This window comes from Myiozetetes cayanensis, unplaced genomic scaffold (genome assembly GCF_022539395.1).
Source record: "Myiozetetes cayanensis isolate MyiCay16 unplaced genomic scaffold, myiCay2020 scf2-11, whole genome shotgun sequence".
NCBI lineage: Eukaryota > Metazoa > Chordata > Aves > Passeriformes > Tyrannidae > Myiozetetes > Myiozetetes cayanensis.
Window position 1 is genome coordinate 105,927,149 of NW_026087411.1, and position 27,856 is coordinate 105,955,004.

General features: G+C 47.8%; 2 protein-coding genes across 2 annotated transcripts in view; one reads left to right on the plus strand and one right to left on the minus strand.

The window, feature by feature from the left end:
* Positions 1-3,795: 3,795 nt before the first annotated feature.
* Positions 3,796-15,906, plus strand: GDF7 (growth differentiation factor 7). Its single transcript, XM_050316429.1, has 2 exons — positions 3,796-4,126; positions 6,686-15,906. The coding sequence occupies exons 1-2, from the start codon at positions 3,796-3,798 to the stop codon at positions 7,606-7,608; spliced, it is 1,254 nt and encodes a 417-aa protein (XP_050172386.1). The 3' UTR covers positions 7,609-15,906.
* Positions 15,907-19,477: 3,571 nt separating this feature from the next.
* Positions 19,478-27,856, minus strand: part of LDAH (lipid droplet associated hydrolase) — a 115,446-nt gene continuing 107,067 nt past the window's right edge. Inside the window, exon 7 of the mRNA XM_050316435.1 lies at positions 19,478-22,642. Within this exon, the coding sequence (XP_050172392.1) occupies positions 22,451-22,642 (192 nt within the window). The 3' untranslated portion in view covers positions 19,478-22,450. The remainder of the gene's footprint in view (positions 22,643-27,856) is intronic.

Below are 27,856 nucleotides of genomic sequence, written 5' to 3' on the forward strand. Positions count from 1 at the left end.
GGGCAGTGCTGGGGACCAAGAGAGGGAGCAGAGCGAGGGAGACTACATCAGAGGGACAAGCCTAAGTATCAGCCAGGCAGGAATGATTCCTTCCTGCTCCTGAAGGAATCAGCATCCAAAAAATGTTGCCCATAAGAAAACAGGCTTAGTGAGTTGACTGTCCCCTTCTTTCCAAAAACCTGACCAGAAGGGTCTGTTGGTGAAGGGAGAGAGAAACCATAGTGGGACAAGGTGCAAGCTGTTATGGGAGTCAGGATCCATCCTGGGCATACATCCACTGGGACTAGTTCTCAAGGAATAATTAGAGGCAAATGGGGCCTTTATCTTCATCTGAGGTTCTGGCACACTTCTGATTTAATGTTTGTGAGCAGGGTGACAGGACAGTCTCAGAACTGTGTTTTTCAACCTGTGGTGGAGGTACCCAGAGGATTTATAAGTGTAAAAGCAAAGAGAGATGGAGCAAGTGAGCAGGGCTGGAGCCAGGATCACCACTTTGGTTAAAGGCCCCCATGGGCAGGAGCACATTGCCGTACCCACTGCAGTGGGGAGTGCCCTCAGGAGGAACAAGTCTGTTTGCTGGTGGAGCTGAACAGACACAAAATCTCCCTCAGTTATATGGGATTTTTTTTCTGTATAAACTTGCTAATTGAGTTGTAAAATAAAACTGCAGCCCTTCCTCTCCAATTTCTGCTGCTGCAGCAGCGTGCTAATTTGGTTTTGGAAGGGGGCTGGTAGATGGTGGCTCTTTGCCAGTGTGAAATTATGCGCAAAAAGTTTGCAGTGGGAGAGAAGGTAGCCTGTCCTCAATGCAAGGAAGGACTGGGGGCAGGAGCTGCTGAGCAGGGCTGGGGCAGCTTGGGAAGGTCCTGCAGCTGGGCTGGGCTGGGCTGATGGAAATTCAAGAAAGCCCAGAAGGGTTTAAATGAAGTTGCAATGGAGAACAGATGGGAAAGTTAGCGCTTGTGCACCTCGGTACATGCTGTGTGGTTGAGAGGATGAGCTGTGGGAATTCACATCTACCCTCCAGCATGGCCGGGCAGGATTTGCTTCTTGGGTCTGTGTACCCATGTGTATGTGTGTGTGTGTGTGTGTGTGTGTGTGTGTGTAGGAACGCCTTTGGTGTGGACATGTGTGCCTGCTGTGTGCACACACGTGTGTCCGTGTCGCTCTGGGTGGTGTGGGTATGTGCGTGCCTGTGTTGGGTCTCCATACAGACAGTGAGGACAGGGATCTGGGTCTCATCACCCAGCAGCACAAGGCTCTGTCACGGGGACAACTGTGCACAGGAACAAGCATGGTGTGGTGCAGACTGATGCAGAGGAACCCACTGCTCAGCTCTGCTGACTTGCACCAGGCAAGGATTTGGCCCTGCTGCCCGAACCTGGGGCTAGGAGGACTGGTCTGTGGGGAAAAAAATAAAATGTGGGGAAAGAAAAAACAGAAAGCACAGCCTGACTGTCTGTTGCATCAATGTAACTTTAATTTTTGAAAGACAAACAGGAAAGATTCAGTGACAGTTCCAGTCCCAGGGTGAAGCCCAGGGTTACACATGTGTGGCAGGTACATGCACCCCAACATGCAGAAAGGATGTAAAGTCCCAGGGGACCCAGGGCATGGACCACATTCACCATTTTTGTACCTTTCACTGTTTCACATAAAACTGACTGTGTGAAACAATTCCAGGCAGGAGGCTCCAGAAACCATTGCAAGAAGCCCAGAGGTTTATGGGTAGGTTTGCCTGCCCATTTTCTAGAATTTGACAGTCCTTCCTGTCCCATCATCCTTTCATCCTTCTGCTGATCCTTTTGATCCCTTCTCTGGGCAGCACTGGGAAGGGAGCGCTGCCATACCCTTCAGTGGGAGCATCAGGAGCATAGTTTGTGACCCTGGAGTTACTGGTTGAGGTGGAATTGAGTGGGGCAGCACCAGATAGTGTTTTTCAGCTTTCTCATCTTTGGGAAGAGGTGCCCTGAACACTCAGCCCTGTTGCCACCTGCTCCAGTTCTGTGAGGGCTCCCAAGTGGCATCTCAGCACCCTGACCACAGGGGAGTGAGGCCTCAGGGGCTGGAAGATCTTGTCAGATGCTTTCAAAAGTGACCTTTAGTGTCTAAACATCATCAGGCTGGATTTAGTAAGGAACTGACAAAAGAATAATATTGAAGCTTTCCTCTGCCTCCCCTTCCTTTGCCTCCTGCCCCAGCTGGGTTAAGGCTCCTGGTGGTCACTAACTGCTGGGTGGGTGCTGCCAGTGGCAGCGTGCAAGGCCCTGTGGTCTGTGCAGAGTGTGAAACTGCTGTGCAAGCCACGTAAGCTCTGTGGAAGGGCTGTGCAAGTCTGGTGCAAACTCCGTGTAAGGGCTGTGCAAGCCCTGTGCAAATGCCTTGCAAAGGCTGTGCAAACTGTGCATAGTGTGCAAACGGCTTTGGACCTGGCCATCTGACACTGAGAGGGACAGGGATTTCTCGGGATGGGGATTTCTTGGGGTGGTGTCATGGGAGCTGTGTCCATGTCTCTGCACAGCGTGTGCGTTCATACCGAGCAGATCCGCTGGTTGGCATTAGAAACCCACTCGTGATACTGTGACAAAGCACCTGTAAAACTACAGCAGAAAGAAATCCGAGAGGCTGCAGTGACAAATGCTCGTGAGAAGCGATTGTTTGGGGGGGGGGGGAAGAAAAAAAAAGCCGTGTTTGTTTTGGCAAAACACCTACATTCCTTCAAATAAATCATCGCAGCCCTTGTTTTTGTATTTGTGGAGAAATCGCAACAGACATAACCAGGGACTTAAGAGACTTGAAATAACATCCTAGTAAATACCCCACTTTGTTATTTTAATCGAGACCCAAGGAAACATCTGAATTTTACCAAGGAAACCCTCCGTGCAAGGGAAAACATCAGCTCGCAGCCTGGCCGGGGCTTTGTTTTGCTCCGGTGTCGGGCTACCGAGGCGGAATTGCCGAGGCCGATGGAGGTGCAGGGCAGCCCGGGACAGTCGCTCCGGCTTCCCCGACGCTCCCGGCAGCATCAGCCCCGCAGGCCAGTCTGAGGGGTGGGAAGTCCGCCCGAAACGTGGGTGAAGGTTCCTCAGTTCGAAAGAGAGCCGGGGTCTGCCCCATGTCCAGTGTGGGACCAGTACGGGGTGGTGTGGGACCTCCTCCAATACAGGGGCGCCTTCCAAAGTACGAGACGGACACAACTCCCATCCGCATCCCCCCTAATTAGGCTGGGTTGTCGCCGCGACACGGGGCTGTGGGATGCAGCTCTCCCCGACAAATGAGGGGTGCGAGTGCCCCCACGGGGGGCGTAGGTGCCTCCCACCAGACGGGGCCGGAGCCTGCGGGTGTCTCACCTGCCTGGGGAGGCGGGGCGGGGACCGGGCAGGGGGTCTCCGAGTTAGGGTCTCACCTGCAGGCAGAGGTGGAGCGGGGACGGGCGTTCTCTCACCTGCCGGGGGAGGCAGAGCGGTGTCCGAGGGGACGGTCCGGGGGGTGCCACCTGCAGGCAGAGGCAGGGCAGGGTCAGGAGGGATCCGGGGGGGTGGCACCTGCCGGGGGAGAGGTCCGGGTCCAGGGAGTGTCCGGGGGGGTCCCACCTGCCGGGGGAGGCGGGGCGGGTCCCGGGGCGCGGGCGGTGCCCGGGCGGGGAGGGGCGAGCGGCCGGCAGGGGAGCCCCGGCGGCGGCGGGCGGACGAGGAGCGGCGGTGGCGGCGGCGGCGGCGGCGGCGAAGACGATGTTCAAAAGCGGGCGGGGAGCGGCGGCGGCAGCAGCTCCACGCCGAGCCCCGGGCCGCCGCCATGCGCCTCCGCGCCGCCGCCGCCGCCCTCTGCCTCTGCCTGCTGGGCGCCTGCCGCCTCCGCCGCGGGCTGGAGGCCGCCGCCGTGCGCGGCCCGTCGGCGGCCGCTCCCCAGCGACCCTCGGCAGCCGCGCCTTCCTCCGCCTCCTCCTCCTCCGCCGCCGCCGCCGCCTCCCCCTTCTCCTCCCCGCCGCGGAGGGACGGGGCTCTCCGCAACGGCACGGTGGTGCCGCACCACTACATGGTGGCCCTGTACCAGCGCCTGGCCGCCCGCCGCGGCCCCGGCGGCCGCGCCGACACCGTCACGGGCTTCGCGGAGCGGGCGCGCAGCGGTGAGTGCGGGGAGCGCGTCCCCCCGGGACCGCGCCGTCGGGGATGCTTGGGCTTGGGAACGGGCGTTAGGATGAGGATGGGGCTTGGGGATGGAGACGGGGCTGTGCGTGGGCGCGGGGATCGGGCTTCTGCGTGGGTGCGGAGATGGACGCGGGATTGCGCATCACTTCGAGCGTGAGTTTGGGGACGCGGTGGCAGCGCAGAGAGGGAGGTCGCGCGTCGGTCCAAACGCGGGGCTGTGCCTGGGATGGGGTTGGGGAACGGGACTGTGCGTTGGTTTGAGCACGGGGTGGTTGCAGGGGTTGGGGGTAGCTCACGGGATGGAGCTTCACGGGACAGGGGCTGCGCGTCCCAGTTGTTTAACGGGAATGGAGCCGTGCGCTAGACGGAGCGTGGGAATGGGGACGAGGACAGTTCTGGTAGTGGGGTTGTGCGTGAGCATAGGGCTGGGGCGACGATAGTGACAGCAAATGGTTTGTGTCTGGAGCTGGGAAAAGGGATTGCAGATGGAGATGAGCGTGAGGTCGGAGGAAGCGATGGGGTTGCGCGGTCAAGGATGACGTTCAGGGCTGGGGCTGGGGTTGGGGTTGGGGACGGTGTGCGAGGTGCAGCCAGCCGGGCCGGGGCGGGCGGGTGTGCGGGCGGCTCTCGGAACCTCCCGCCACCTGATGCGGGGCCGGCGGCTGCGGCGCAATTTTGAGGCAGCTTCTCTGCTCGGCACCCCCGGGACCGGGAGCGAGAAGACCCGCCAGAGCCTTTGCAGCTCGAAAAACTCCGCAGGGCCCCGCGACGGGCCGGGCCAGGCTGGGGAGGGAGCTCAGACGCCGTGCCCCGAGAGCACTCCGGAGCCGGCTCCCGCCGACCCGCCGGCTGAGCTCGGCATCGCGCTCCCCTTCTCCTTCTCCCCCTCCTTTTGCCCTCTTCATAGCCGCGAATCTAATGGTGATAATCAAATAAACACATAAACGCACTTGATCATATATTTTTAACATGTGTATGTCGCACCCTGCCGCCAAAGTTCGCTCGGCTGGGGGAGAAAAATTTATAAATTCCCGATCGAATAAAATTAAAAGGCAAACTGAAAAGCAGCCCCAGTCCCAACCTCCCCGCGGTGCCTGTCGCCGGCTGCCCCGGGGTGGGAGAACGGCGGCTGCTGGTGCGGAACCCCCCAAGCCCATCCCCACACCCAGATCGGGTCGTATCCTGCCGGCGGCCTTTGGAGGGAAAGGGTGCTAAAAGCTGATAGGGCAAGGTCAGGGGAGCGAGGTGGGACGCGGGGAAGATGATCCGGTGGGAGGGTGGGCAGTGCCCGGCTTGAGAGAGCCGGGGGAAAACTGCATAGGTCCTGGGAAGTTTCAGAGCAAAACGAAACCAGATGAACTCTTCAAAGGGATCTCCTTATCTGCTCTTATCTGCTTCGCACAGGAACTTTAGATCTGCTTTTAAAATAATAATTATAATAATGACTATAATGAATAATAATAATAAGGATAATAATAATAATAGTAGCAGCAGCAGCAGATGACAGGGAGAAGATTGTTTCCCCCCTGGCGGACGGTGCAGGCTGCACCCAGCGGGGCTGCGGTGTGAGGATGTCGGACAGGGCTCTGCCGACAGCGGGTCAAGGGGCTCGGGCACAGCAGCGATGTTTGCAGCATGCCCAGGTCAGGTTTCTCGTTAACGAGGGAGAAAATAAATAACAACCCTCCCAGAACTCATTCATTTCTTCTCCCCAATGCCACCTCCTTTGGTGTTTTTTTGGGGGGTTTTGTTTGTTTTTGGTTTGTTTTTTTGTGTGTGGGTTTGTTTGTTTGTTTGTTTTGGGGTTTGTGTGTGTTTGGTTTTTTTGTGGTTTTTTTGTTTGTTTTGTTTTGTTTTTTCTTTTTTTGTTTGTTTTTTTTTTTTTTAATTCACATTGAGTATATTTAATCAGTGCCAGAAACTGCACAAGTCTGTGTTTGGGCTTTGGATCCACCAAAAACAGTGACAAAGTGAAGCTGGGCTCACTTTCAGCCTCTGGTGGTGCCTCTATCAGGCGTGTGTCTGTGATGGGAAAATGGAATTTTTCACAACTTTTTACTTGGTGTGGCTGGGGCTCTCTGTGTGTGTGACACTTAGGGCAGAAGAAATCGATGACCATCTCCTGATTGGAAATGGGATTGTGGCACACAGGTTCAGATGAGCCTTCCATGCCAAAACAGAATAGTGGCACAACTAAGGTCACTGGAACACCCAGGAGGAGGCAGAGAAGCCTCCCTGGGCCATGGGAAGGAGTGCTGATGAGAAACCACTTGATTCAATTGATACCTTCCTCCCTCTGTACCTTCTCCTCCTTGTTTGTTTTTGGTGCCTCCAGCCGGAGTGACGCTCTTGGACGCAGGACACACAGGCTGTGTCCTGCTGGGATACTCAGTGAGCCTTGCTGCACGGCAAGATCTTCCCTCTTAGCTCTGTGTCCCTTGCACCTCCCTAATGAAAGCTTGGCTTCATCTTGCTGGGATTTTAAATTTTTTTTTTCCTTTTTTTTTTTTTTTTCTCCTCTGTGTTATCTCTTCCAGATGCCTCCCTATTCGCCTCCGAGCAGCGATACCTCTTTGACATCTCCAGCCTGCCTGAGGCAGAGGAGGTGACGGGCGCAGAGCTGCGGGTCCTGCGCGCCCTCCCTGAAAACCGGAGCTTGGCCCTGTCCTCTGAAGGCACCTTCCACCACCTCCTCCTTTCCACCTGCCCAAACCAGGATGGTGAGGAGCCCCGGCTACTGGACTCCAGGGCTGCAGACATTTTGGATGCAGGCTCCTCCAGATGGGAGGTTTTTGATGTCTGGGAAGCCTTGCGAGATCGGAGGGAGAGATCTCTCTCGGGCACGCTGCTGTGCTTCCTCCTGAGGATCGTCTCGGATCAGTCGGGGCAGCTCCTGCCCCCCCGGCAGCTGGGGTTCAGCAAGCCCCAGCCCCAGCCCCATGAGCGAGCCCTGCTCGTGGCCTTCTCCCGCACCCAGAGGAAGGAGAATCTCTTCAAGGAGATCCGGGATAAGATCAAGGCCCTGGGCAGCTCCCCATTCCTGGAGCCCCCCGATCCTGGCCAGGAGTTGTATCCCAAGCGGAGGAAGAGAAGGACCACGATTGCTGCCCGGTCTGGGGGCAGAGGCCATGGGAAGAAGGCGAAGACCCGCTGCAGCAGGAAACCCTTGCACGTGAACTTCAAGGAGCTGGGCTGGGATGACTGGATAATCGCCCCCCTGGATTATGAGGCGTATCACTGTGAGGGGGTCTGCGACTTCCCCCTGCGCTCCCACCTGGAGCCCACCAACCATGCCATTATTCAGACCCTGATGAACTCCATGGACCCAGAGTCCACCCCCCCGAGCTGCTGTGTGCCCTCCAAGCTCAGCCCCATCAGCATCCTCTACATAGACTCTGGGAACAATGTGGTTTACAAACAGTATGAGGACATGGTCGTGGAGACGTGTGGCTGCAGGTAGCAATTTCTGCAGCTCTCCTCCTCCCCACCCCTCCCTGCCCTGCCCAGCAGCCCTGCCCCATTTTATATATATAAATATAGATATATATATAAAATATATATATATACACACATACACATTTTGGTGTGTGCCTTTCTAAAAGCCAAGCTCAGAGCAGCTGTCCCTTGCCTTCCCTGGGCTGCCCTGGCCATGAGCCCTCCAAGACTGTGAGGCTGATGCCATCTTTGTGCCTTGCCTGCTCCCCATGGGAAAGGGGAGGTACACAGAGCCCCCAGGAAATGCCTGTTCTGCCTATGAGCTCTGCCTGCTAGGCTTGATTTTCCCAAGGGGAGCTGACGCTTTCTTTCCCAAAGGTTTTGGAAAATGTCTGGCCAAAATTGTCTCAGTGGGAATGATGACCTTGGGTTGGGGGGCAGATGGAGTGGTGGCTGTGGGAGAGGAATCTTGTCAGCATCACCCTCTAGCTGTGGCAGTGGGATGGAGGTGAGGTGGGAATGCTCATTTATTTGAGTTAAAGGAGTTCTTCTGTCTGCCTTCAAATTGCTGCCCCAGGTTTTCTGGTGGAAAAAGGAGGGATCCATGGGAGAAGGGAGGGGGAGGAGAACCTGTGGCTGCTGGAGGTTGAAATCATTTGGTCCAGGCCTGTGTGCAGTGGGAAGAGATTTGTGAGTCTGCTGGTGGGGACAGGAAAGAAGGTCCTTGTAACTGGAGGCTAAAGCAAGAGTCAGGTCTGAAGTAGAGCTCGTGCTGTCAAAAAAATGGGAATGGTCCTGGGAGGTGTTAGCTGGGGGTGCCCTGGCTCCATGTAGTCCAAAGTGCTGGCCCTGTTGTTGATGTCCTGCGGGAGGTACTGGCTGGTGAGTCCCCTCCCTTTCCTGCACAAAACCCCATTTCCAAGGCATACTGGGAAGGCGGCATCAGGCCCACAGTTCACACAGCCGTACTTAGCATGTCTGGAGAAAAACAAAGGTCCTGAGTTCCCCAGGGAAGAGCCATTTTGCTTGAGTTCTTCTTTTTCCAAATAATCTCTGTAAAAGCACTAAGCTCCACCCTATCTTCCTTTGGCATCAATTTCCCAGTAAGCTCCATCCCTCCCTGGAGCACCGGCCTCTCCCTGCTCCATTAAAGGAGCCTGGATCTGCCAGGAATGGACCTTTCCCATGCTGTGGGCTGAATGTCACCCTTGGAGACTGCTACATAAAATGGGGTGCTTTGACCCGTGCTGAAAGGGCTGCAGGATTTTTGCAACTCAGGAGCTGAGTATAAATTATGCCTTTAAATCAGAGAAACCTCGCATCCATGGCAGGGTGTGCTTTTGATGTTGGGAACTGTTTCTGCTGCACCTCAGTGGCTTTTGGTACCAAACTCTGGCTTCACAGCTGGGTTGGTGTAGACCACAGGTGTATTTGCACAGACTTTGTGTTTGATGGTTTGTTTTTTACTGGTGGTCAGAGTGTTGGTATGTAAACATCAGTGCTTATTAGTGACAGTAGTTTGCTTTTGGAGGAGATAAATCCCTGCTGGAAAATATGGTGTTTTCCCTATATGAAACCAGTTGTCCTCCATGGCAGGGGTGTTCTGCTGGGAAGGCTGGACCTGGCCAGGGCAGAGAGGGGGTCGTCTCAAAGAACTCTACTGGAATCCAAATGATTTCAAGGATCAGAAAAGCCTTGGTGAGGTCAAACAGCCACTTCCCCACAAGAAAATAGTGCATCAGCAGGGAATAAACTGTGCACACTGATAATGGTGATAGATCCACTGGGCTAACACCCCCCAGCTTTCCTCTGTCCTCATCCACAGAGGCTTGCTCTGCATCCTCAGGCTGTGGCTGGTGGCAACTCAGGAGAGCAAATGTGGTACCCGTAAGTCTCGTGTAACCCCCTTGACTCCCGTGGAGCTCCTCCAACTTTACATACATGTATCCAAGAGGAAAACCCATCTCCCTACCTCAGCATGAATGTAAATATATATTAATGATGTAACTGTCCCCAGGAGGATGCTCAGAGGTGGAGGTTGGTGGAGCAGAGGAAGAATCAGGTCCATGCGGGTGGGGTTTCTCCCTGCCAGCACCTGGGGAGGCTGAGATGGAACTAGTGGGTGAGGAGGGATCGGCAGGAGGGATGGTGGCTTTCCTTTGCCCTTTGGCTTTAGCACAGATGGTTTAGGAAGGAGGTTGGCACAGCAGTGCTGGAGCTGCCTGCTCTGGAAACACCGCGCCATTTATAAAGTTACCAAGCTTTTGAAGTACCTAATTTTTCAGTTGTCATGGGTTGTTTGATAGTTTTTCTCACTGCTGAGACAATATTTTTTAATGTTTTTGTTTCTCTTACCTCTTCCCCTTCCTCCAAATATTTGCGGTGGAGGTTTGTGGGCAGTTCAGATCCAGGCAAGAGATATATATAGCTCCTGGCAGCCCCCACAGGCTGGTGGCTCTTGTGAGCCTCAGCCAAAAGGTTGGCCTGAGACCTGCTCCTGTGGGACCAAGTCCAAGGGGGTGTTAATACCAGTGACCTTCAGTTCTTGTGGCTTTTGTTCAGCCACAGCTGCAGGGAACAGACAGCTGTTGCCCACCTTAGGCCTGGAGGTGGCTGATGGGGAGCAGGGTGATGGGTTGGATCTTGCAGTGCTTCACCCCAACGCCAGTGCTGTGTGCTGTGCTCTGCTGAGGCTCTGCCCTGAACCCCACTGTGGCTTTTCTGGTCCTGGGGGGAAGTTTTGTAGCCTGGATCAGTACGGTAAACAAGGATTTGGGGAGAGCGCAGAGGCCGCTGCTGGCAGTGATGCCATCCATGGTTTTGCCCATCTGGGAATCAGTCCTGGCTCTCCTGGCTGCAGGTACCTCTCCCTGAGCAGGCATGTTTGGTGGGGCAGCAAACTTCAGCCCCCCGAGGTGAGCTGTGGGGCCCTTTGTGCTCGCCCCCTGGTGACACTGCTGTGCCAGCTGCTCTTTTAAAGGAGCACCTGCTCCTTTCCTGGGCAAACAACCTCTGGAGGACAACAGGAGGGAAAAGGATGGAGTCAGACCCTCTTTCTGCTTGCCTAAGGAGATGGAAGGCAGCCCGGGGCTACTCCATGGGAATGTGTATGTGTGGGGCAAGGCTGGAGGGGAGCGGGGCTGAGGCTCTTGATGGGTAACTGTGTTCCTCCCCCTGGGAAAGTGTATCAGCTGCAATGCTCGGCTGTCACATTGCTTATTGCTCCCAGAGGAGCGTTTCCAGAGCAAAAGCACCACTTGTCCCTTTATGGATCCCTGCATGCCAACTGCCAGGGCTGCCTCTCCATTGCCAGGCGGATTTGGAAATTGCACCCAAACACTGGAATGAGGCTTAGGCAACAACTGTCAGAGCCGCTGCAAATGTTGAGAGGTTTAGATTATATATTAGGGGGAAAAAAAAATTCATGGAAAGGGTTGTAAAGCATTGGAACAGACTGCCCAGGGAGGTAGTAGAGTTGCCATCCCTTGAAGTGTTCAAAAAAATGTGTGGATAAGGCAATTGAGGATGCAGTTTCATGGTGAACGTGGTGGTGGTGCTGGGTTGATGGTAGGACTTGATGGTCTTTTCCAGCCTTAATGATTCTGTGACTCTCAGTGGAAGTGGTGGGTGTGAAAGCCTTTTCTGGACAGGGAGGTTCCCTCAGCTGAGCTGTTGCAGCCCTGCCATGTTGGGGCAGGTAGGTGGGGCACTGACTGCAGGATGGTGGCAGCCCAGCCCTCATCCCTGAAGCTGGTCCTCGGCTGAGCATCACCCTCTAATGCTGTAGAAACAGTCCAGGAAAAACGTATTTCTGATCAGTTGCCTCTTGCCTGAGCTGATTTTTGGCCACATGTAAACTTTATAAATATGAGACTAGAGGTTGAACATGGACAAATATGAATTCAGTAGGCTCAGAGTGATTTTAATGGATAATTATAGGTTCTTATTCTGCAGTATTTATACAACCTTTCCAGTTTAAAAAAAAAAACAAAACCAAAACCAGTTTCCATGCAGTGTATATCCTCCTGGAGGATTTGTTTGACCTTGAGCACCATTTTTATCTGCAGGATATAATTACAGTGAAACTAGAAATATTAAGCATTTGAAAAAGACTATGTATCTATGCTTAACTGGCTCCCTCCCCTCAGACATGGGAATGTAATCATGCAGGAGCAGGGAAATGTGGAGTGATCCCATTTGACTTGGAAGCACTGGGGCTGCGATTCAGGGAAGCACACCTGGTTAGGAGACAGGACTGGTGTCTGTGCCTTGAGCTCTGCAAAACCAAACACTGTGCTTAAGCCACTGCCTGCACCATGGCCTGAAGCCCCCTGTCCAGTGAAGCTCCATAGCAGGAATAGTCAAAAGCAAAATGGTTTTATGCCTGGTTTAACTGCCTAGTGACCAGGGGTGCTTCTGGCCTAGGAATAATGCCCCCAAAAAACATCCTTTTTTCTTTTAAGGAATGGTTAATTTTTGCTTCTCTTAAAATAGGGGTTTTATCTATCCACACACCCCATTTTTTTTTTTTTTAAACATATTTCAAATCCAGTGATAGAAGGGAAATTACTATCCTCTGGAAAAGAGAAGGGTGTTCATATGGAAAAGGGCTTGATTCAGGGTTGCAGCATCTTCTCCCGGGCATAGCTGTGTTGATTCTGGTCAGCACTGGCAGACAAGACCACGTCTTCTTTGTGTGTTGGCTGACGCTTGGCATACTCGTAAGGAAAAGACTGCAAAGGTATTAAAAGTGAAGCCCAAGCCTTGAGCCTTCTGCTCAAGTCCGAGTGCCAGTGACTCCTGGGTGTTTTTGCACCGTGTGGGTTTTAACTCAGGCTGTGGTTACACAGATGTCACTGGGTGATGCTGCAGTGATTTATCGGTCACACTCCCATTGCAAAACAAGCAGCTTCTTTTACAGTTTTAAGCCCTTATGCCACAGACCAAAAGTGGTATTTAGGGACAGTCACCTGTGCTGGCCCCCACGTAACAGCAGGCACACGCTCTGCTCTTGGCAGCACTGCCTCTCCAGGGAAGAGACAGAGAGGCTGGGGCATCACTTAGGACCCCTGGGGGATGTGGGTCCCAGGGGACCACAGCTGGGCAAGTGGAGTAGAGCACCCTGGAAGTTCTGATGGGATGTCACAGCTTTGCTCTCCAGACTTAACAGGAGTTTTGCCATGAGCAAAACTTGTGCTTCTCTTGACAGCAGCATTTGCAGTTACTCGCATCAAAACCCCATGACCTATGTTAATGTGATAGATACGTCATAAATACCAATCCAGCTCATACTCTTGTTGGAACAAACCTGGTGGGAAATGTCAAGGTTTCCTGCCAAGCATGTAGCGAGTTCTGAAATCCAAGTGCCTTCTCTTTTGTCTGTGCTGGAGCAGCAGGGCCACGTGCCAGGGAGAAAAAAACTATGTGGGGCAATGGCAATGAGAGTCTGGGTATTTCACAGAGGTTGTCACCCTAAGCGGGGCTGTACCACTGGGTTTGAAAGATGGTCAGACTGAAGGGCTGTCACATGGACCTTGGCTGGGTGGTCCCACCACACAGTTTGCTGTGTCCCCTGTCCTGTGTGCAACTGGAGTTATGGTGTGAATTTTTCTCTCTTCACATCACACTCTGGGGAGGTGAGTGGGTGGGAAAACCTGTGTGGGCAAAACCAAGCACTGGTCTTTGAGAGCAGTGTGGTTCTTCTTTTAAGTCGCCATGACCAGCAGATGGAGAGACTGTTTGTGTCTCACTGGAATCAGAGCAGCTCCTCTGGCATCAGGGATCCCTTTATGGCTATGTGGGGCCTGAATGGAGATGCTGGGTGGCAGGAGCAGAGTGCAGCAGTGTGCTCACTGTGGGAGTGTGTCGTCTCTGAAAACACAGAAGGAGAGGAGTTGGGGGCTAACTATTCATGGATGGAGTGTTCCTGATGGTCAGGAGCTTGTGACCTTGGTGGTGGTGGGAGATTTTTTCTGCCTTTCCTATCTTTGAATTAATGGCTGGTAAAAGAGCAAGGTGTTCCACCAGGCTTGTGTGTGTGAGACACCTTCAATTTTGTCATAAGCTGGTTTATGCCTTCCAAGGTAAAACCAGCTGCATTCAGCTTTTTGAAACTCTTTTTCCTAGTACAGAGTGTTGTGAGGTACACAGAGGTGCAAAGATGTCTCTGAAAATCACTTTTACCCTATCAGTCAAAGTTCTGGGCCTTTGACCAAAATTTGGAACTCCTGCTGGTGTAACCTACTGACCACGGAGCCCACCCTACATCTCAAAGGATATTTTGCATCCTTGCACCTCAAGACACAAGTAGCCCATGTGGCTGCTTTTTCCTTTTCCTGGCAGCAGTACCCAAACAGCCCCTGAATTTTCCATGTTGGAGAGGAGCCTGATGTCAGTGGTGGTGGAAAGAAGCACATGGGCGGGCTGGCAGATGCACCATGTTTAACTCTGAATGGACTAGGGTAGGAAACTTGGGCAGCAGAGCATTTTCATGGAGCTGGCATTGAAAAATCTTAAACCGAAGCTTGATTCATTCCCAGAAATGGCTGAAAACAAAACCTTCCCATTTTCAGTGGTTTTTCATCAGGTTTTGCTCTCCATTTTTCTGTCGTCACCACTTAATAGTCCATTCATACATTTTGTAAGCTCGTTTTTTTCTGCTTTGGTACTGGTTTTCATGCTTTGGGTTTTCAGGATGAGGAGTGCAAACTTGCTGTGGTGTTTGGTGAGGGGAGGAGGGTGAAGAAGGGAAGACTGAGCCTCAACAGCAGGAGGACAGGGATCAGTCTGTGCCCTTGAGAAGGGGACAGTGAGGGGATGGGTCTGGCAGGGTTGAAAACAGTGGGAGGAGGGGACTTGCTCATGATGGGTCCCACACTCACGTGCTTTGCTGATGGAACATGGGAGAGTTTGGGTCTCCCCTCTTCTCCTCTTTGCCACAGTGTCAACCTATGCTGGTGCCACCCTGGTCTCCATCATCAGGAACGAGACCCAGAGACTGGACCAAGCCTGGCCTCCCTGGGAACTGTGGCATCCAGTTGGTCCCAGTTTTTGGGGAGACAGTAATGTTCCCTGTGGTGTTTCATTAATTTACTCCATCCTGCCTTGGTGGAGAGAGAGGAGGGGAGCAGTAGGGGAATTCCAAGAGGCAAAGTTTGGGGCTGCTTTGGTCCCAAGCTGGTCATCCTAGGGAGCTGCGTGCCAGCTGTGTGCTGGGAGCTGCTGAGCACCAAGGGGCTCACAGAAGTTCAGCCATTAGCAGCAGAATTTAAAATAGCATCCACAGGCCAGGAAAAGGGATGGTCAAACATGGAGGGGCTGGGCTGTGGTCCTTGAAAAGGTGCCAGAGTTAAGTGGGTGTGTAGGTGGTCGATCAGCTGGGGATGAGCCACTTTGTAGGGGCAGCTCATCCCCTCCTTGTTCAATGTGGAACTCCTGCTGGTGTAACCCACTGACCAGGGAGCTCACCCTACATCTCAAAGGATATTTTGCATCAAGGAGGGAAGGGATCATTCTGGTTACATTCATCCCACGTGTTTCAGAAAGCGACATTTGTGCAGTGCCTTTGCAGATCAAGCTCTTACAGCCTGAGGAGCAGTTGGGGGCTGTGCCCAGCTGGAGTCACCAGCTCCGTCCTGGAGATGCTGCTCACAAGGACTGGGCACATGTCTGTGCAGGACAGACCTTCTCTGCTCGTGGTCATCCCTGTTTTGGATGCAGCAGGAGCAATGTTGATCCAGTTTGCTCAGTCCCTCCATATCCCATCACCATGTGCTCTGTCTCTCAAGTCAACACTATCTGGAGTTCCTTTGACTAAACGAGCCTCTCTGCTGGTCAGTCGTGGTTTTATTTATATGTTCTTTTCTTTGATCAGAAAGGAAAATATCAAAAAATGAAAAAGGACTCATGTTTCCAATAGCTGTATCTCTCGTAGTTATGAATTTTGAAGCAATACTCGTATCCCTGTGTGTGCCTCTGAACTATCCATTTATTTGTTCAGCTTTTTCAGGTCTGAGCGTGTGAAATATCTCTGAAGAAGATAGCTCTGTATGTGATGGTGTAAATGCATTGTTTGTATGTATCTAAAGTTTAAATAGATTGTACATATGGGATTGTAAATGAACTGTAAACAGCAATCTATATTTTCTTGAATATATTATATAGCAGTATATATTTGTTAAATAAGTATTCTTGTATACTCTTCAATAACCTTTTTAATATTTTGTACAGATAAGTTTATTAAATATTTTATTGATAAATAGACCTCTGCAAGATTTCTTTTTCTTCTGAAGACTTGTGCCTGTGTCGTGAAACCGGATATCAGAACAGCCTTTGTAAGTCACCTTTACTCCTGTGGCTACCTAAGCTGGTAAAACCAAAAATGAAATACCCATTCATTTTAAACTGTCTTCCTGGGCAGCCACAGGTATTTTCCAATAAATAAACTCACAGCACAGTGAGTGTGCAATGGATTTATCATCAAAATGTACATCCCTTTCTGCCTTGTGTTTATGAACACAGTTCACCTGCCTCGACTGCCTTGGGTCTGATAGTTTCGTTCCTCTTAGGTATCACTGGTACACGATACATTGCTTGATGCACCTGAGAGATTGGGCTGCTAATTACCATGGCAGAAAATGCTTCGTTTAAAGTTGGCTTTTCACTGAATATTGGTTTTTTATTAGTCCATTATTCCTGCTTTCAATGTACTTTTTTTTAATAGCTTTGCCTGAGACATAGATTTCCCTGAGACAGGAAATCCTTTTGAGCCAGGGCAAAACCACGACATTTTTATAGTAGTTGAACTTCAAAAGCTCCCTGCTTTCATCCAGAAAGCAGGGAATCTGCAAGATGAGATTAATACATCACATTAGATAAGTGTGTCATGCACGTTGAGAAATGGTCTGTCACGTAATGACACGGCCTTTTTCTCACCTGCTTTCACTGGAACATTACAGTGGCAAACCCAGAAGTTTGAGGGAGAGTGAGTTGCTTTAGCAAATGCTCCTGCAGTGGACATCATCTAAGTGCACTGGACACAGTGAGTGAAGGTAATAGGGCTGTGACTGCCTCTGCTACATCCCTATGCACACGATACTGAGAAGATGCAGGTGTGGAGCAAGGCATATTTGGAAGCACGGAAGAAGTCTTCCAGGCATCAGGTTATATGTTTTAGACAAAGCAGAGCCATCCTCAGCTTTCAAGAGCCAGGAGAAACACATGGAGAACTGAAAAGAGACATTTGCCTGAAGGATTTTAATTCTTACAAGATTGGTATTTTCTAGACTGTCCCTTCCTCTTAAGCACATCCACAAACATATGGCGCGGTTGGGGTGAGGCATGGTCATTTCTATTCTCAGTGGCACGTGGAATGACAGATCATGCATGAGTCAATTTTCAGGCAGTTTTCTGCATCCTCACATGCCCATTTATGGTCCCACTGGCTGAAGGGATCTTTTGGTACAAGTTCTCCAGTAGGCACGCACAGGGAAGCAGGATGGCATTTGCCTCCATGTCCCCCTGTCCACTGTATGAGCAGTTTTACAGGAATGTGTTATCTTAACAAGTTACTTTCAACAGAACATTGAGGGATGAGAGCAAATGGATATTCACAGACCTCCCACCATGTCTTCACTGAAACCAGTGGGAGTGGTGGGTTTGTGTTCAGTGGAGACAGGTTTTTAGTCCACAGCACTTCAGACTACTCATGATTGACAACATAAACTAGTCAGTTCATATTTGAAGGTAAAGGCACAGCAAAGACAGGGGACATGTTGAAGGTCACAAAAGGGTACAATGGAAGAAAATGCAGACCATTGTTAAAAGAGGACATGGTCCGACTCAGGCACTGACTTGGTGACTTTAACCCTAATGCAAATGCCTAAGTCCCTTAGGTAGTAAAAGAATTAGCTGGTGCCTGCCAGGACCTCAAGAGAGAGATCTGGTACCCCATACATTTGCATATCTAAGTTAGACCAGACAGGGAATTTAGACATCCATTTTGGGAGCACTGGTTTATGAACTGCCAAGTTAGGTGAGCCAGTTCAATTTTGCCTGGAGTACCAGTTTTCCTCTTAGCAACTAACCCAAACCTCAGGGAAATTGCTTTCAATGCCTGTAATAACCTCAGTAGGTTTTGGACCAGACTTACTTGAAGCCTCTCATGTACCATCCCACACTGTTCTCCATGGCACAGCCCAGTCCAGAGGTGCCTGGGGAGATCACTGGGACATGTGCTGGTGTGAGGCTCAAGTGCAGTCCCGAAGTATTCTAATAGGAGAATTTCATCTTGGTTTCAATAACTGATACTAGGCAGGCATGTTTTCATTGCTATGAGAACAAATCCGTAGGAATCCAGCTGTGTTGGACTGTCCTATTTTGGTGCAAACTAGTAAGGATATGAGGATAAAAGGAAACTCATCTTGCACGTAGTATTTTTGCACTGAAGCAATTTGTTCATGTCATGGCTCCTCTGTTGCCTGAGTCTCAGCCAATCAATCACTTGGGTCTCCCTAAGCCTATGTGCAATCCTGTTGACTTTACTGAGGCAGTACTGGGGCTGGATCGCTCTGGAGACTTAACATCCTGTGGGTTTGTGGGTGAGAATACATGTTATTTCCCAATAATCAGAGATAAGTTGCAGTACCCCCTGCATGATGAGACCAGATGATGTTAGCAATTCAAGGCATTTATATTCTGGTATTCTGTATCCTGTGAGTTAGATTGGATAGCTGAATCCTTATCAGATTGTAAGGGTGCCTGTTAGGGAAAAGGAGTAGCTAAGTCCTGACACTGGGAAAGCCTAGTTTTTTTCCAATTCCAGGTACAGTCAGTCAAATGTTTTAAACAACATCTTGTGTTTTATCAGCTGTTGCAAACTACTTTCCACAACACAGCTATTTTCCTGCAAGCACATTCTTGCAACAGGCAAAAGCTAGGCCACTGACTATCAGCCTAAGCACTCTGAAACAGTTTTTAATCAAACTTCTCCCTACTGTCTCATCTGAGCAGTTATGCCTGTTCCATAACTTCTGCATGATGCTACTGAGAGCAGTGCTCATGCCTGGCAGCTGGCTTGTGCTGTTACTGCTGTATCTGCTCCTTGTACTCAATCCCCATCAGCTGTTCCAGAAGTATATGCTGTTTTAATAGTTCCTGGTCACTCACAAACCCTCTCTGGATTCTTATTTTGTAAATGTGCCAGGAAAGAGAACATTTGCCTGCAAGTGAAGAGCCTTAGAAACTTACTGTAGCTGGGAGTCTGAGCATGACCTGTGACACAGAGTAAAACAAGTCTCTTGGGTCTAGTAAGTTTATCCAAACCCAGTAATAGTTTGAGTGACTTTATTAATGATAACACTGAACATCTTGTTTAAAGTCTCTGCTGGCAATTAGCTAGACCAAAGAAAGAGATGGGGAGTGGATGCACATATAAACCCATTTTCTGTAAAATAAATACATAAATGACCTCAACTGCAGAGAAGAGATTATCTGCTGTGGCTCATGTATGCAATCTGTCTCCGTGAGTCAAGAATCTGGTGTTTAGCTTGGAGTCCAACTCCAAATTCTTCACCATAAACACTGGGCAAGCACTCGTCCAGCTTCCTGAAGGGACAAAGCTCACTGATCCATGCACTCTATAGCTCATTCAAAGCAGCAAACACAGAGCTGGAGGGAGCAAGGGGAAACACTGGTTGATTATTTTGGAGGGGCTCTGGATAAAAATGCTTAAGCGAGTCAGGTGCCTACCACCCACGGATTTTCTGTGCACTTGGCAGATGTCCGCATCGCATGTGAAATTTGGGGTTTGGAAAGTATTTTTGTAAATTTTGTATGCATGAAGTAATAGAGAAGGTGAACTAGGACTAAACAAGCTATCAAAACAAAGAATCAAGTTACGTTTTACCATAAATGTCTTTATTTTTGTTATTGGAGTTGTGTACTTTTCATAAAAGGTATCGATCTAGCAAAACACTTGCACATGAGTCAAAGTCATTGAACTAGCAAGGGTTACTTGTGTGGTGAGAATTAAGCACAGATGTGAACAACAGAGATTAGGTGCTACAGCATACAGTCGATATATTTGTGATAGGTTTCCCAAGAACTCTTTAAGTAGTTTAAAATAGGCAAGACCCTCTGTGTTTTCACGGTAAGTTGGCACATTTGGACCATAAGCACTTTTGACACTCTTTGCCCGGGGTGACAGTGAACACCACGGGCTTCAGAGGAGCTGGATTCTCATTGTGTAGGATCTGCTCCTCTTAGGAAATACAGCTGTGGAATACGTGCGTGTTTGCAATGAAGAGAGTAGCAAATTTTTAGATCTTAGCCTTACAGTAACAGCTCCTAGGAGGAAGGTAGCAATTGAATCAATATGGTTTTGATAATATTAGAGAAAATTCATTTAAGAAAATTGTAAGGCATTCTCCTGCAGTAGATCTGGTCATCATTGACCAGACCTAGTCCCAGTTTAGGTCTTAATGCAGTCAGTAGGATTTATTATAATGGATTAACAATTGTATAAAAGGCATACACAAGTCAAGTACAAGTATTGCTAAATTAATTCCTCATACAAAGTATACGAATAATGCACTGTAAACAACTGCTTCTCGTAGGTGCTTCAGTTCCCAGGCTTTAATAGTTGCTTGTCATCTTTGGTTAATGCAAGATTTTGTCTGGTCTCAGGAGATCCACCACAACAGCTGAACTTCCACAAACTGAGTCCTCGCTCGATTCCCTGATCCCATATACTTTGAAGAACACGCTTTGTTCAACCAGATCAATGTGTAAACCAAAACAACCAAGTGAAGTGTAGTTTTTTATGTTGCTGACATACAAACGTGCACATGTATATATATATGTGTGTGTGTACATTTATATATCTCCACATATGTGAACGTGCCCCTGGCTCTGCCCCAGGGAGCACCTCGGCCAACAGATGTGTGGAGCATCTGCCCCAAGGCCATCCAACAGGAATGATGCCAACATCTGGGGGCTATTCAAACACACACAGACACAGACAACTATGGATTTCTAAAGTGAGAACAAGGATTGTTTTGATCATGACTGAAAATGGACCTGTAGAAAGAAGGAAAGTCCATGACTCTCCAATAAGCAGAACCAGTTTAATGGGCACAGTCCCTTCACTTCGAATCTGTCCAGTTCTTCCTCACGCTGCTGCAACTGTGGTCTCAACATTTCTGGCTCACTCATCAGTACCATTTCATCACATAGCAGTGTAATCGGAAAATCCAGTGGCTAGTCGCAAAAGCTAAACCAGTTTCTGATACAAAGAAGGTCACTTAAATCCACTGTCAGTCTGCAGGTTTGAAAACTTGTCCAAAACTGAGCTCTAATACAGGTTGGTCTAAATATCAGTGAAAGGTTTTTGGGGGGGGGAGGTGTTTAGAGAGCAGTGTAAGGTGTGTGTATAATTGTGTAAGAAAAGTAAGTGACTAATCAATCTTTCTGAATCACAGAGAACATTCTCCAGAACCATTCTCACTGGTACCACATCAAAACTCTTAATAAATCATGTAAGTTAGATACCCAGTGCATCATTTAAATTCATCTGTTTGCAAGGGCAGGATCTCCCCTGACTATACTCTGTAGTGGTTTGCTTATTTATAAATGTCTCTGTGAACTCCGCAGGGAGACTGTTTCACAGGTTCATAGCTAGAAAGCTTTTCCTGATTACACTTGGCTCTGATCCCCTTACTTGCATTGTTTTCATTTCTAGCTATGGCCTGTAACTTCTTCTGTTATCACAACTGGTAGGATGTTTTTTTCTATTTTTTTGCCATTTGTAAAGGAGAGGCATGAACAAATGTGAGGAGCAGTGAACTTGTCAGGAATGTGCAAGGGTCTGGCTCTCAACAGTAACATTTCACGTCATGTCACGAGTGCAGCCGTGGCACAGTAACAGATATTTTCTGATGGTGAATTTATCTAATTTGTGGCTTGGCAGAAAATTTCACACTTAGTCCTTAGAGCAAAATACTGAAATTTAGACATGCATCAAAACTGGTTTAATTCTTTAAAGTTGCTGAGCAAGCACTGTTCTCATGGACTTCATTAGGAGAGCTAGGCCACCTAGAAGTTGTTATACATGGATTCTGCAATCCATTTTAACCTTTTAACACTGGCACTTTTGATCAGCGTCCTTTCCAGTCTCTACAGTCAATCGAAAAATGAAACATTTGGCTACGTTCCAGACAAGAGCTCCTTATGTATTCCCTGGCTGAGCAGCCACAGTTACCTTATGGCATTTTTAATACCATGGAGTCCTGGAGGCACCCTAAACCCCTTGTGAAAACTGGAGAAACTGCACATCTCCTCTACACCTCCTTTGTACTCATCCTGAACTCAGCATGACCTTGGACTGACCACCAACCCCATCCGACCCAGAGGAGACAATGTCAGGGTTGCCCAGGGGCCTTGGGCTGTTCTGCCTGTCATGCACTTGGTTTACATGGATGGATGAGACACATAGAGAGGGCCAGGTCTTTCACAGCGTACCAGGATCCATTGCCACATCCCTCACAGTTCTCCAGCAGGTGAATGAGGTGGTAGTAACTCAGGTACAATTGTACCAGTGTTGTCTAGAGCCCTAGCAGACAATAAATATTCCACCTTCCACCAAGTCCTGCAGAGTCCTGAAGACACAGGACAAAACTACACCTGCACCGAATCAATAAAACTATACTTTGGACCAGCCAGTTTCTCTTTAACTTCCTCTAAAACATCTCAATAGAAAACAAGCCATAATCTATAATAAACAGAAAAAAAATAGGACGGACTCTCTCACAAAAAAATTACACGTTCACAAAATAATTACATCATTTTCTTGTTAATCACTGAATCTGTGTTTATAATTTGGTCAGATCATCCTGTAGCCAGTCTGTGATCATGGCAGCCATCTCCTTGCTGGCATCCAGCACAAAGGCGTGGCGGAGCCCCTTCTCACAAAGCCGAATGTCCCCGTCTGGAAAATCCATTTTGATCTCATCGTAGTAGTGCTGTGGACACCAGCTGTCTCCAGTTCCATAGTAAAAAATCAGCTAGAAATCAAAGAATAGCAAATAATTAATTTGCAAAGTTACTGGTGGAGCAACCAACAGGATTACTTGGAAATAAGCCATGCTTCAAGTCCCCGAGATATACCATGAGGGATAGCAAATTGGTAGTTCTTGGTTGCCTCCACGTCTGTAGTTATAACAAAGACAATTAAATGCTCTCTGATTCAGTTTCCTCATCTCTGAAACTGGGGAACATGGAGCAGACTTAATTCTGAAAACACAGATCTGCTGAGGGAAGCCTGGCTGCCTTAAGAAATTTCTTATTATGGATCAAAACGTGTAGTTGTCCATGGAGTCCACCCCTAACCAGGCCAGCTGCTGTTTTCCCCAAGCTATTAGCTCCTTTCTGTGTTAGCTTTCTAACTATTTAACCAAAAGGAATGACCAGGGACATCTTCACCTCTATCAGGTTCTCAAAGCCCCATGCAACCCGACACCGAATGTTTCCAGGGATGGGGCATCCTCAGCTTCTCTGGGCAACCTGTGTCAGTGTCTCACCACCCTCATTGTAAAAAACTTCTTCCCTGTATCTAGTCTGAATTGATCCTCTTTCAGTTTAAAACCATCGCCCCTTGTCCTATCACAACAGGCAAAAACAAAGCACAAACTTTAACACAATGTTAAAGTTTGTCCCCATTTTTTTTTATAGGACCCCCTTTAGGTACTGGAAGGTGCTCCAAGGTTTCTTTTCCAGGTTGAAAAACCCCAACTTTCTGTCCTATCTTTGTGAAATGTTACCTATGTAGAGTGAAGGCACCTCCCAGAGATCAATGGACAAATTTCTTTTGGGTTCTAATGTGGAACTAAAATTCTGCAAAGTCCATTTTGGTTTCATCTTGCCCAAATAACATTGGTCAATGACATACATGAAGCAGGTGCTACAGGGCCCACCTAAATGCAAAAGTCATAAATTCCAGGCAAATATCACATTCAGTAAAGTGTCTTTTCTCCCTGTTAGAAAGACTAAATGTCACTTTTTACCCAAGTCACCATTTCCCCCCATTTTCATCTTAGCTTTGCATGCTATAGCTATGTTTTTCAATTTCTATGAAGTATATGAAGGGAAAGTGGTTGGTTGGGAGAGAGTAAAAAACTAGGGATTTAAGAATATACAGGAACAAGATTAATAAGAAGCAGTCCTCATATTAAAATGTTTGAATGCAAGTACCAGAAGGATGCTGATTGCTCAACACATCACACACAGAGCTTGGCCCATTTTCATTACTCTCATTTGTTTCATATTTCATTTCTGTACTTCAGTGAAAAATTGAGCTTTACTAACATAAATTAGGGGACAAGAAGTTTTTCTTTCATCACAAAAATCTTCAGTTCCATCATTTTTGCATATGGAATACAAATAAATGGACCCATTGGGGTAAAGGTGGGCTAAGAGCCCAGACTGCATTTCACAAAATATTACAGGTTTTTGTCTAACTTACTTTTCTCTTGTTGAAGTTTACCCAAATCTTGTACATTACTGACTATGGGTTGTATCCAAAATATCTCAGTTGAACAGACACCAACCCAAGTTAAACTTCTACGTATCTCATGTTAACAAATATTATTGGTTTCCTTTGTCACTCACTAATTGCTGGAAAACAAGGTGTGTCATTTGCTTTAGCAGAAAATTTCTTTTGATCTTGCCTTTGATTCATCCGTCACAGGATGTCACACTAGCAAAAGCTCTTCAAAAATCCAATGTAAAATGGTCAGCTGCTTTCAAGGCCTTTTGGAAGCCAACCATCTGACCAAATTACATTTAACCCTGGGCTCTGTTACCAACAGATACAAAAATAAAGATTATGAAGCTGAGGGGGAAAAAAGCAATGTAGCAACTCCAGTTTGAGTAGTCCTTGAAATCATTAGGTTTTTTGAAAGGCTGGTTGCAGAGTCTCATTACATAATGATCATTAAGAAAAAGATGAAAAGCTATTTACAGTTACAAAGGTGGATAAAATACTTGGCTTAGTCTGCATGGACTGTGAAATGGGCTGTTCTCCAGGTAAGGTTGTAAACTTGAGAACTCACAGATTTGGAAATGCCTAAATAGAAGATTTATGTGCAATCTTAGCTCGCCTCTGGTATATCTGCATTACAGTTTAATCTTTCACTACATGATCCAAAGGATCCTTGACTCATTCAATCCACTGACAGGATGATGTTCAGTTGATGAGCTGCTATTTGATAGTATTTTTCGTTTTAAATTCTGTGTGTGGCCTGGGGATTTATTTACTACATACTTCATGGTTTAGAGACAGAATTTATTTTCTTTATGCTCTGCATTCCTCTGGCACACACCACTACAGGATTTGCATGCTCACATTTATTAATTTAGTTTTGCAACACCTTAGTGGTCATTTTTATCTCCATTTTGCTGGTGAGGAGCACAGAAATTAATGTCCAACTACATATATTAATTTGAAAGCATGTAGTGTAGTCCGAAACACCTCGAGCTGGTTTCCCAGCGTGTGTAGCATTACACAGTATTGATTGTACTCAAAGGACAGCACTCCTGGACTGCTACTTGCAGGTGCTCTGAAACACTGTCTATCTGTCTGTAATATACATTTCGAGGTCTTAAATGAGATACTCAGAAAAGTGAGAACAAACTGTGACCATCTATAAAAAATATTAATGACTTCACCACGAGCCCATTCTTGGATGTGAAGTTTAGGTGCCTTTACCATGAAGTTATTACCTTTCATTTCATATAATTCCCTCTTTTTTTTAACAGGAATTTTACCCTCTACCACAGATAAGGTAGGAGTTCGTCATCTTGTCTCCTTCATTACACAGCTCCTTTGGTTAATGAAAGAGGAAAAAGGAAAATGAAAGCAGCTCTGAGAGCATCCACAGAAGGCATCTGAAATGAGACTGGTGCTCCCTAACTGTAAAATGCTTGGTAATGCAATGTCCACTGGTTTTACCAAAGCTTGTGTACACAGACTACTAGGCTTGGAGGAGGTAAACCAAAACCCAGGTGTTTTACATCTGGTACCTACACGTCTTGTCAACAGTGTCAGCACCTCTAGATTTGCTGCTTTAGGCCTCTGTCCCTTAAGGTCATGGTGTAATTGAAAGAAATAGTACTGTCACTTTCTGGCCAGAGAAACATGGGACACTTCCCTGCTGGGTGTCACACTAGGTGTCCAGTGCAGAAATCAGTGATTTAATTTGAATCTGTAACGTGTTTTTGAAGCAAATGCCAAGTTTCTCTGGATTTACCATATTGTGGTTCACATCGTGGAGAGGTCTCAGAGTGTATGAACTCCTTTCAACTGAAACTAAAACAAAAATGCTCTGCAGGATCAAACTGAATGAGCTCAAGTCACCAATGGACATTCAGTCAATGGGACCAGACAACTGTTGGGTAAAGTAATAACCCTCTGAGATGCCTTAATTGGTAACACCAGGTTACTATTTATCTCTATAATTCTCTTCTATTGTGCTGTTCCTATTCTTAAGGCAAACATTGCCAATGGCACTTCCTGAGAACAGAAGCAATAAGATTTCAGACATTTAGGTTCCATTCCCAGCAGAAAAGTGCAGAATATTTACCAACTACTGGCCTTGCTGTCCAGTCATTGTCCACTATTTCCAAGTATGACTTCTTCTGTCTTGTCCTTTTCTGGTCTCAAGACTGCTCTACACCCCCTTTGGCTCATTATTTCAGCTCTATTCTCCTTACCTTATCATTTCCAATTTCTACACTGTTTTTTATTCTAGTCTCACATACTTGCCATGCAAAGTCCAAATTTTAGTCTTCTGGTTTCTGCACTGCATTCTGAGTCTGAATTCCAACCCCAGCTGCTTTTTCTAGAACCTCTATTCCCAGTGCTGCTCCTCAAACATCTCTCAGACTATCAGTTATTCCTAGTGTCAGGTTCAGTTCAGCATAAAAACATCTAAATACAGTACCTGTATTGTGGTGTTTATATGCGTACCAGGCATCCAAATTTCCATCACAGAGTCAGGAAAGATGGGCTCAATAAAGGCATCAGTGCTTAGGAAGCTAATCAGCTGACACAGCAAGTGTTTATTGTAAGGTGAGTGAAGCTGCACCTCAGGCTCCACTAAGAACTCGGCTGCCAAAGTGTGGGTACCTACTGCCATGTGAGATGCTCTGGATATCTGAGGCACCTGCATGAGACTGGCAGGTATGACAAGTTAATTTATAGGAGACACAACTTTCTGGCAAAACAGCTGGAGGCCAGGTGGGAATATTTCACAGTGCCCAAAACTGAACCAGAGGTCCACATTTAAGGACCAAATTCCACCTTGATTTCTTCAATAGATTTCTGTTGATTCTACTGGGGTCACCCGCACCTCTAATGCCTGCTGCACCTGTAGATTAACTCATAAAGCACAGTTCAGGTGCCCATACATAAATATCTAGTCATGTTAGTTAATGCTTGGACTCCTTCTCCAAACCAGGAATTGTTAAAATGAGAAAACAATGTATTTTTCCCTGAGCCTTATTTTTAGATATTGCAGAATCCTTTTAACTGAAATAAAAACAATGAAGGTAGGACAGACACTTGTGTTGTATGCAACTAAAGTTTGGGTATGTTATAACCATATATAAACTATATAATCATATACAAACTAAGAACAGTTTTAAGACAGGAGACCTGGGGGGCATGATTTGATGTTACAGTTATTTTGTCTGTTCATTTCACGTGCAGATGTCGGTGTGTGCATTGTCTGTGTGCCTATGCCTGCACATCCAAAACTTTAATGTATTCTGCCAACAGAATTCAGAACTGTTTTCAAAATGCTTCCCTATTAATTGTTTATGTAAAAGAGCAGGATTGCAATCAAGGTTCACATTTTCAGTGATCCAGATGTTGGCCTATGGAACTTGACAGATACTTGACTGCCATTTGTGGTGTTGAGGGTCTCCCTTTGAATGACAAAATGTGTCTGCTCTTTGCCTGTGTCAGACACAGACGTGAAATATACAGACTTTAGAATGTCACCTACTTTCCTAATATATTAAGACAGAATAATTTCAGACATATTTAAACAAAAGCTTCCATAATCTAAATCTTCTCATCTTCATTTTCCTATCAGGAGCTTTGCTATTGCAGCAGGCAGGCAGGTATAATTAATGAAACATGTGTAACCAGAAGCACATGGGATCTCCATCAATTGTAGGGAACGCTGGCATGCACTGTATGGTTTGCATGGATCTGT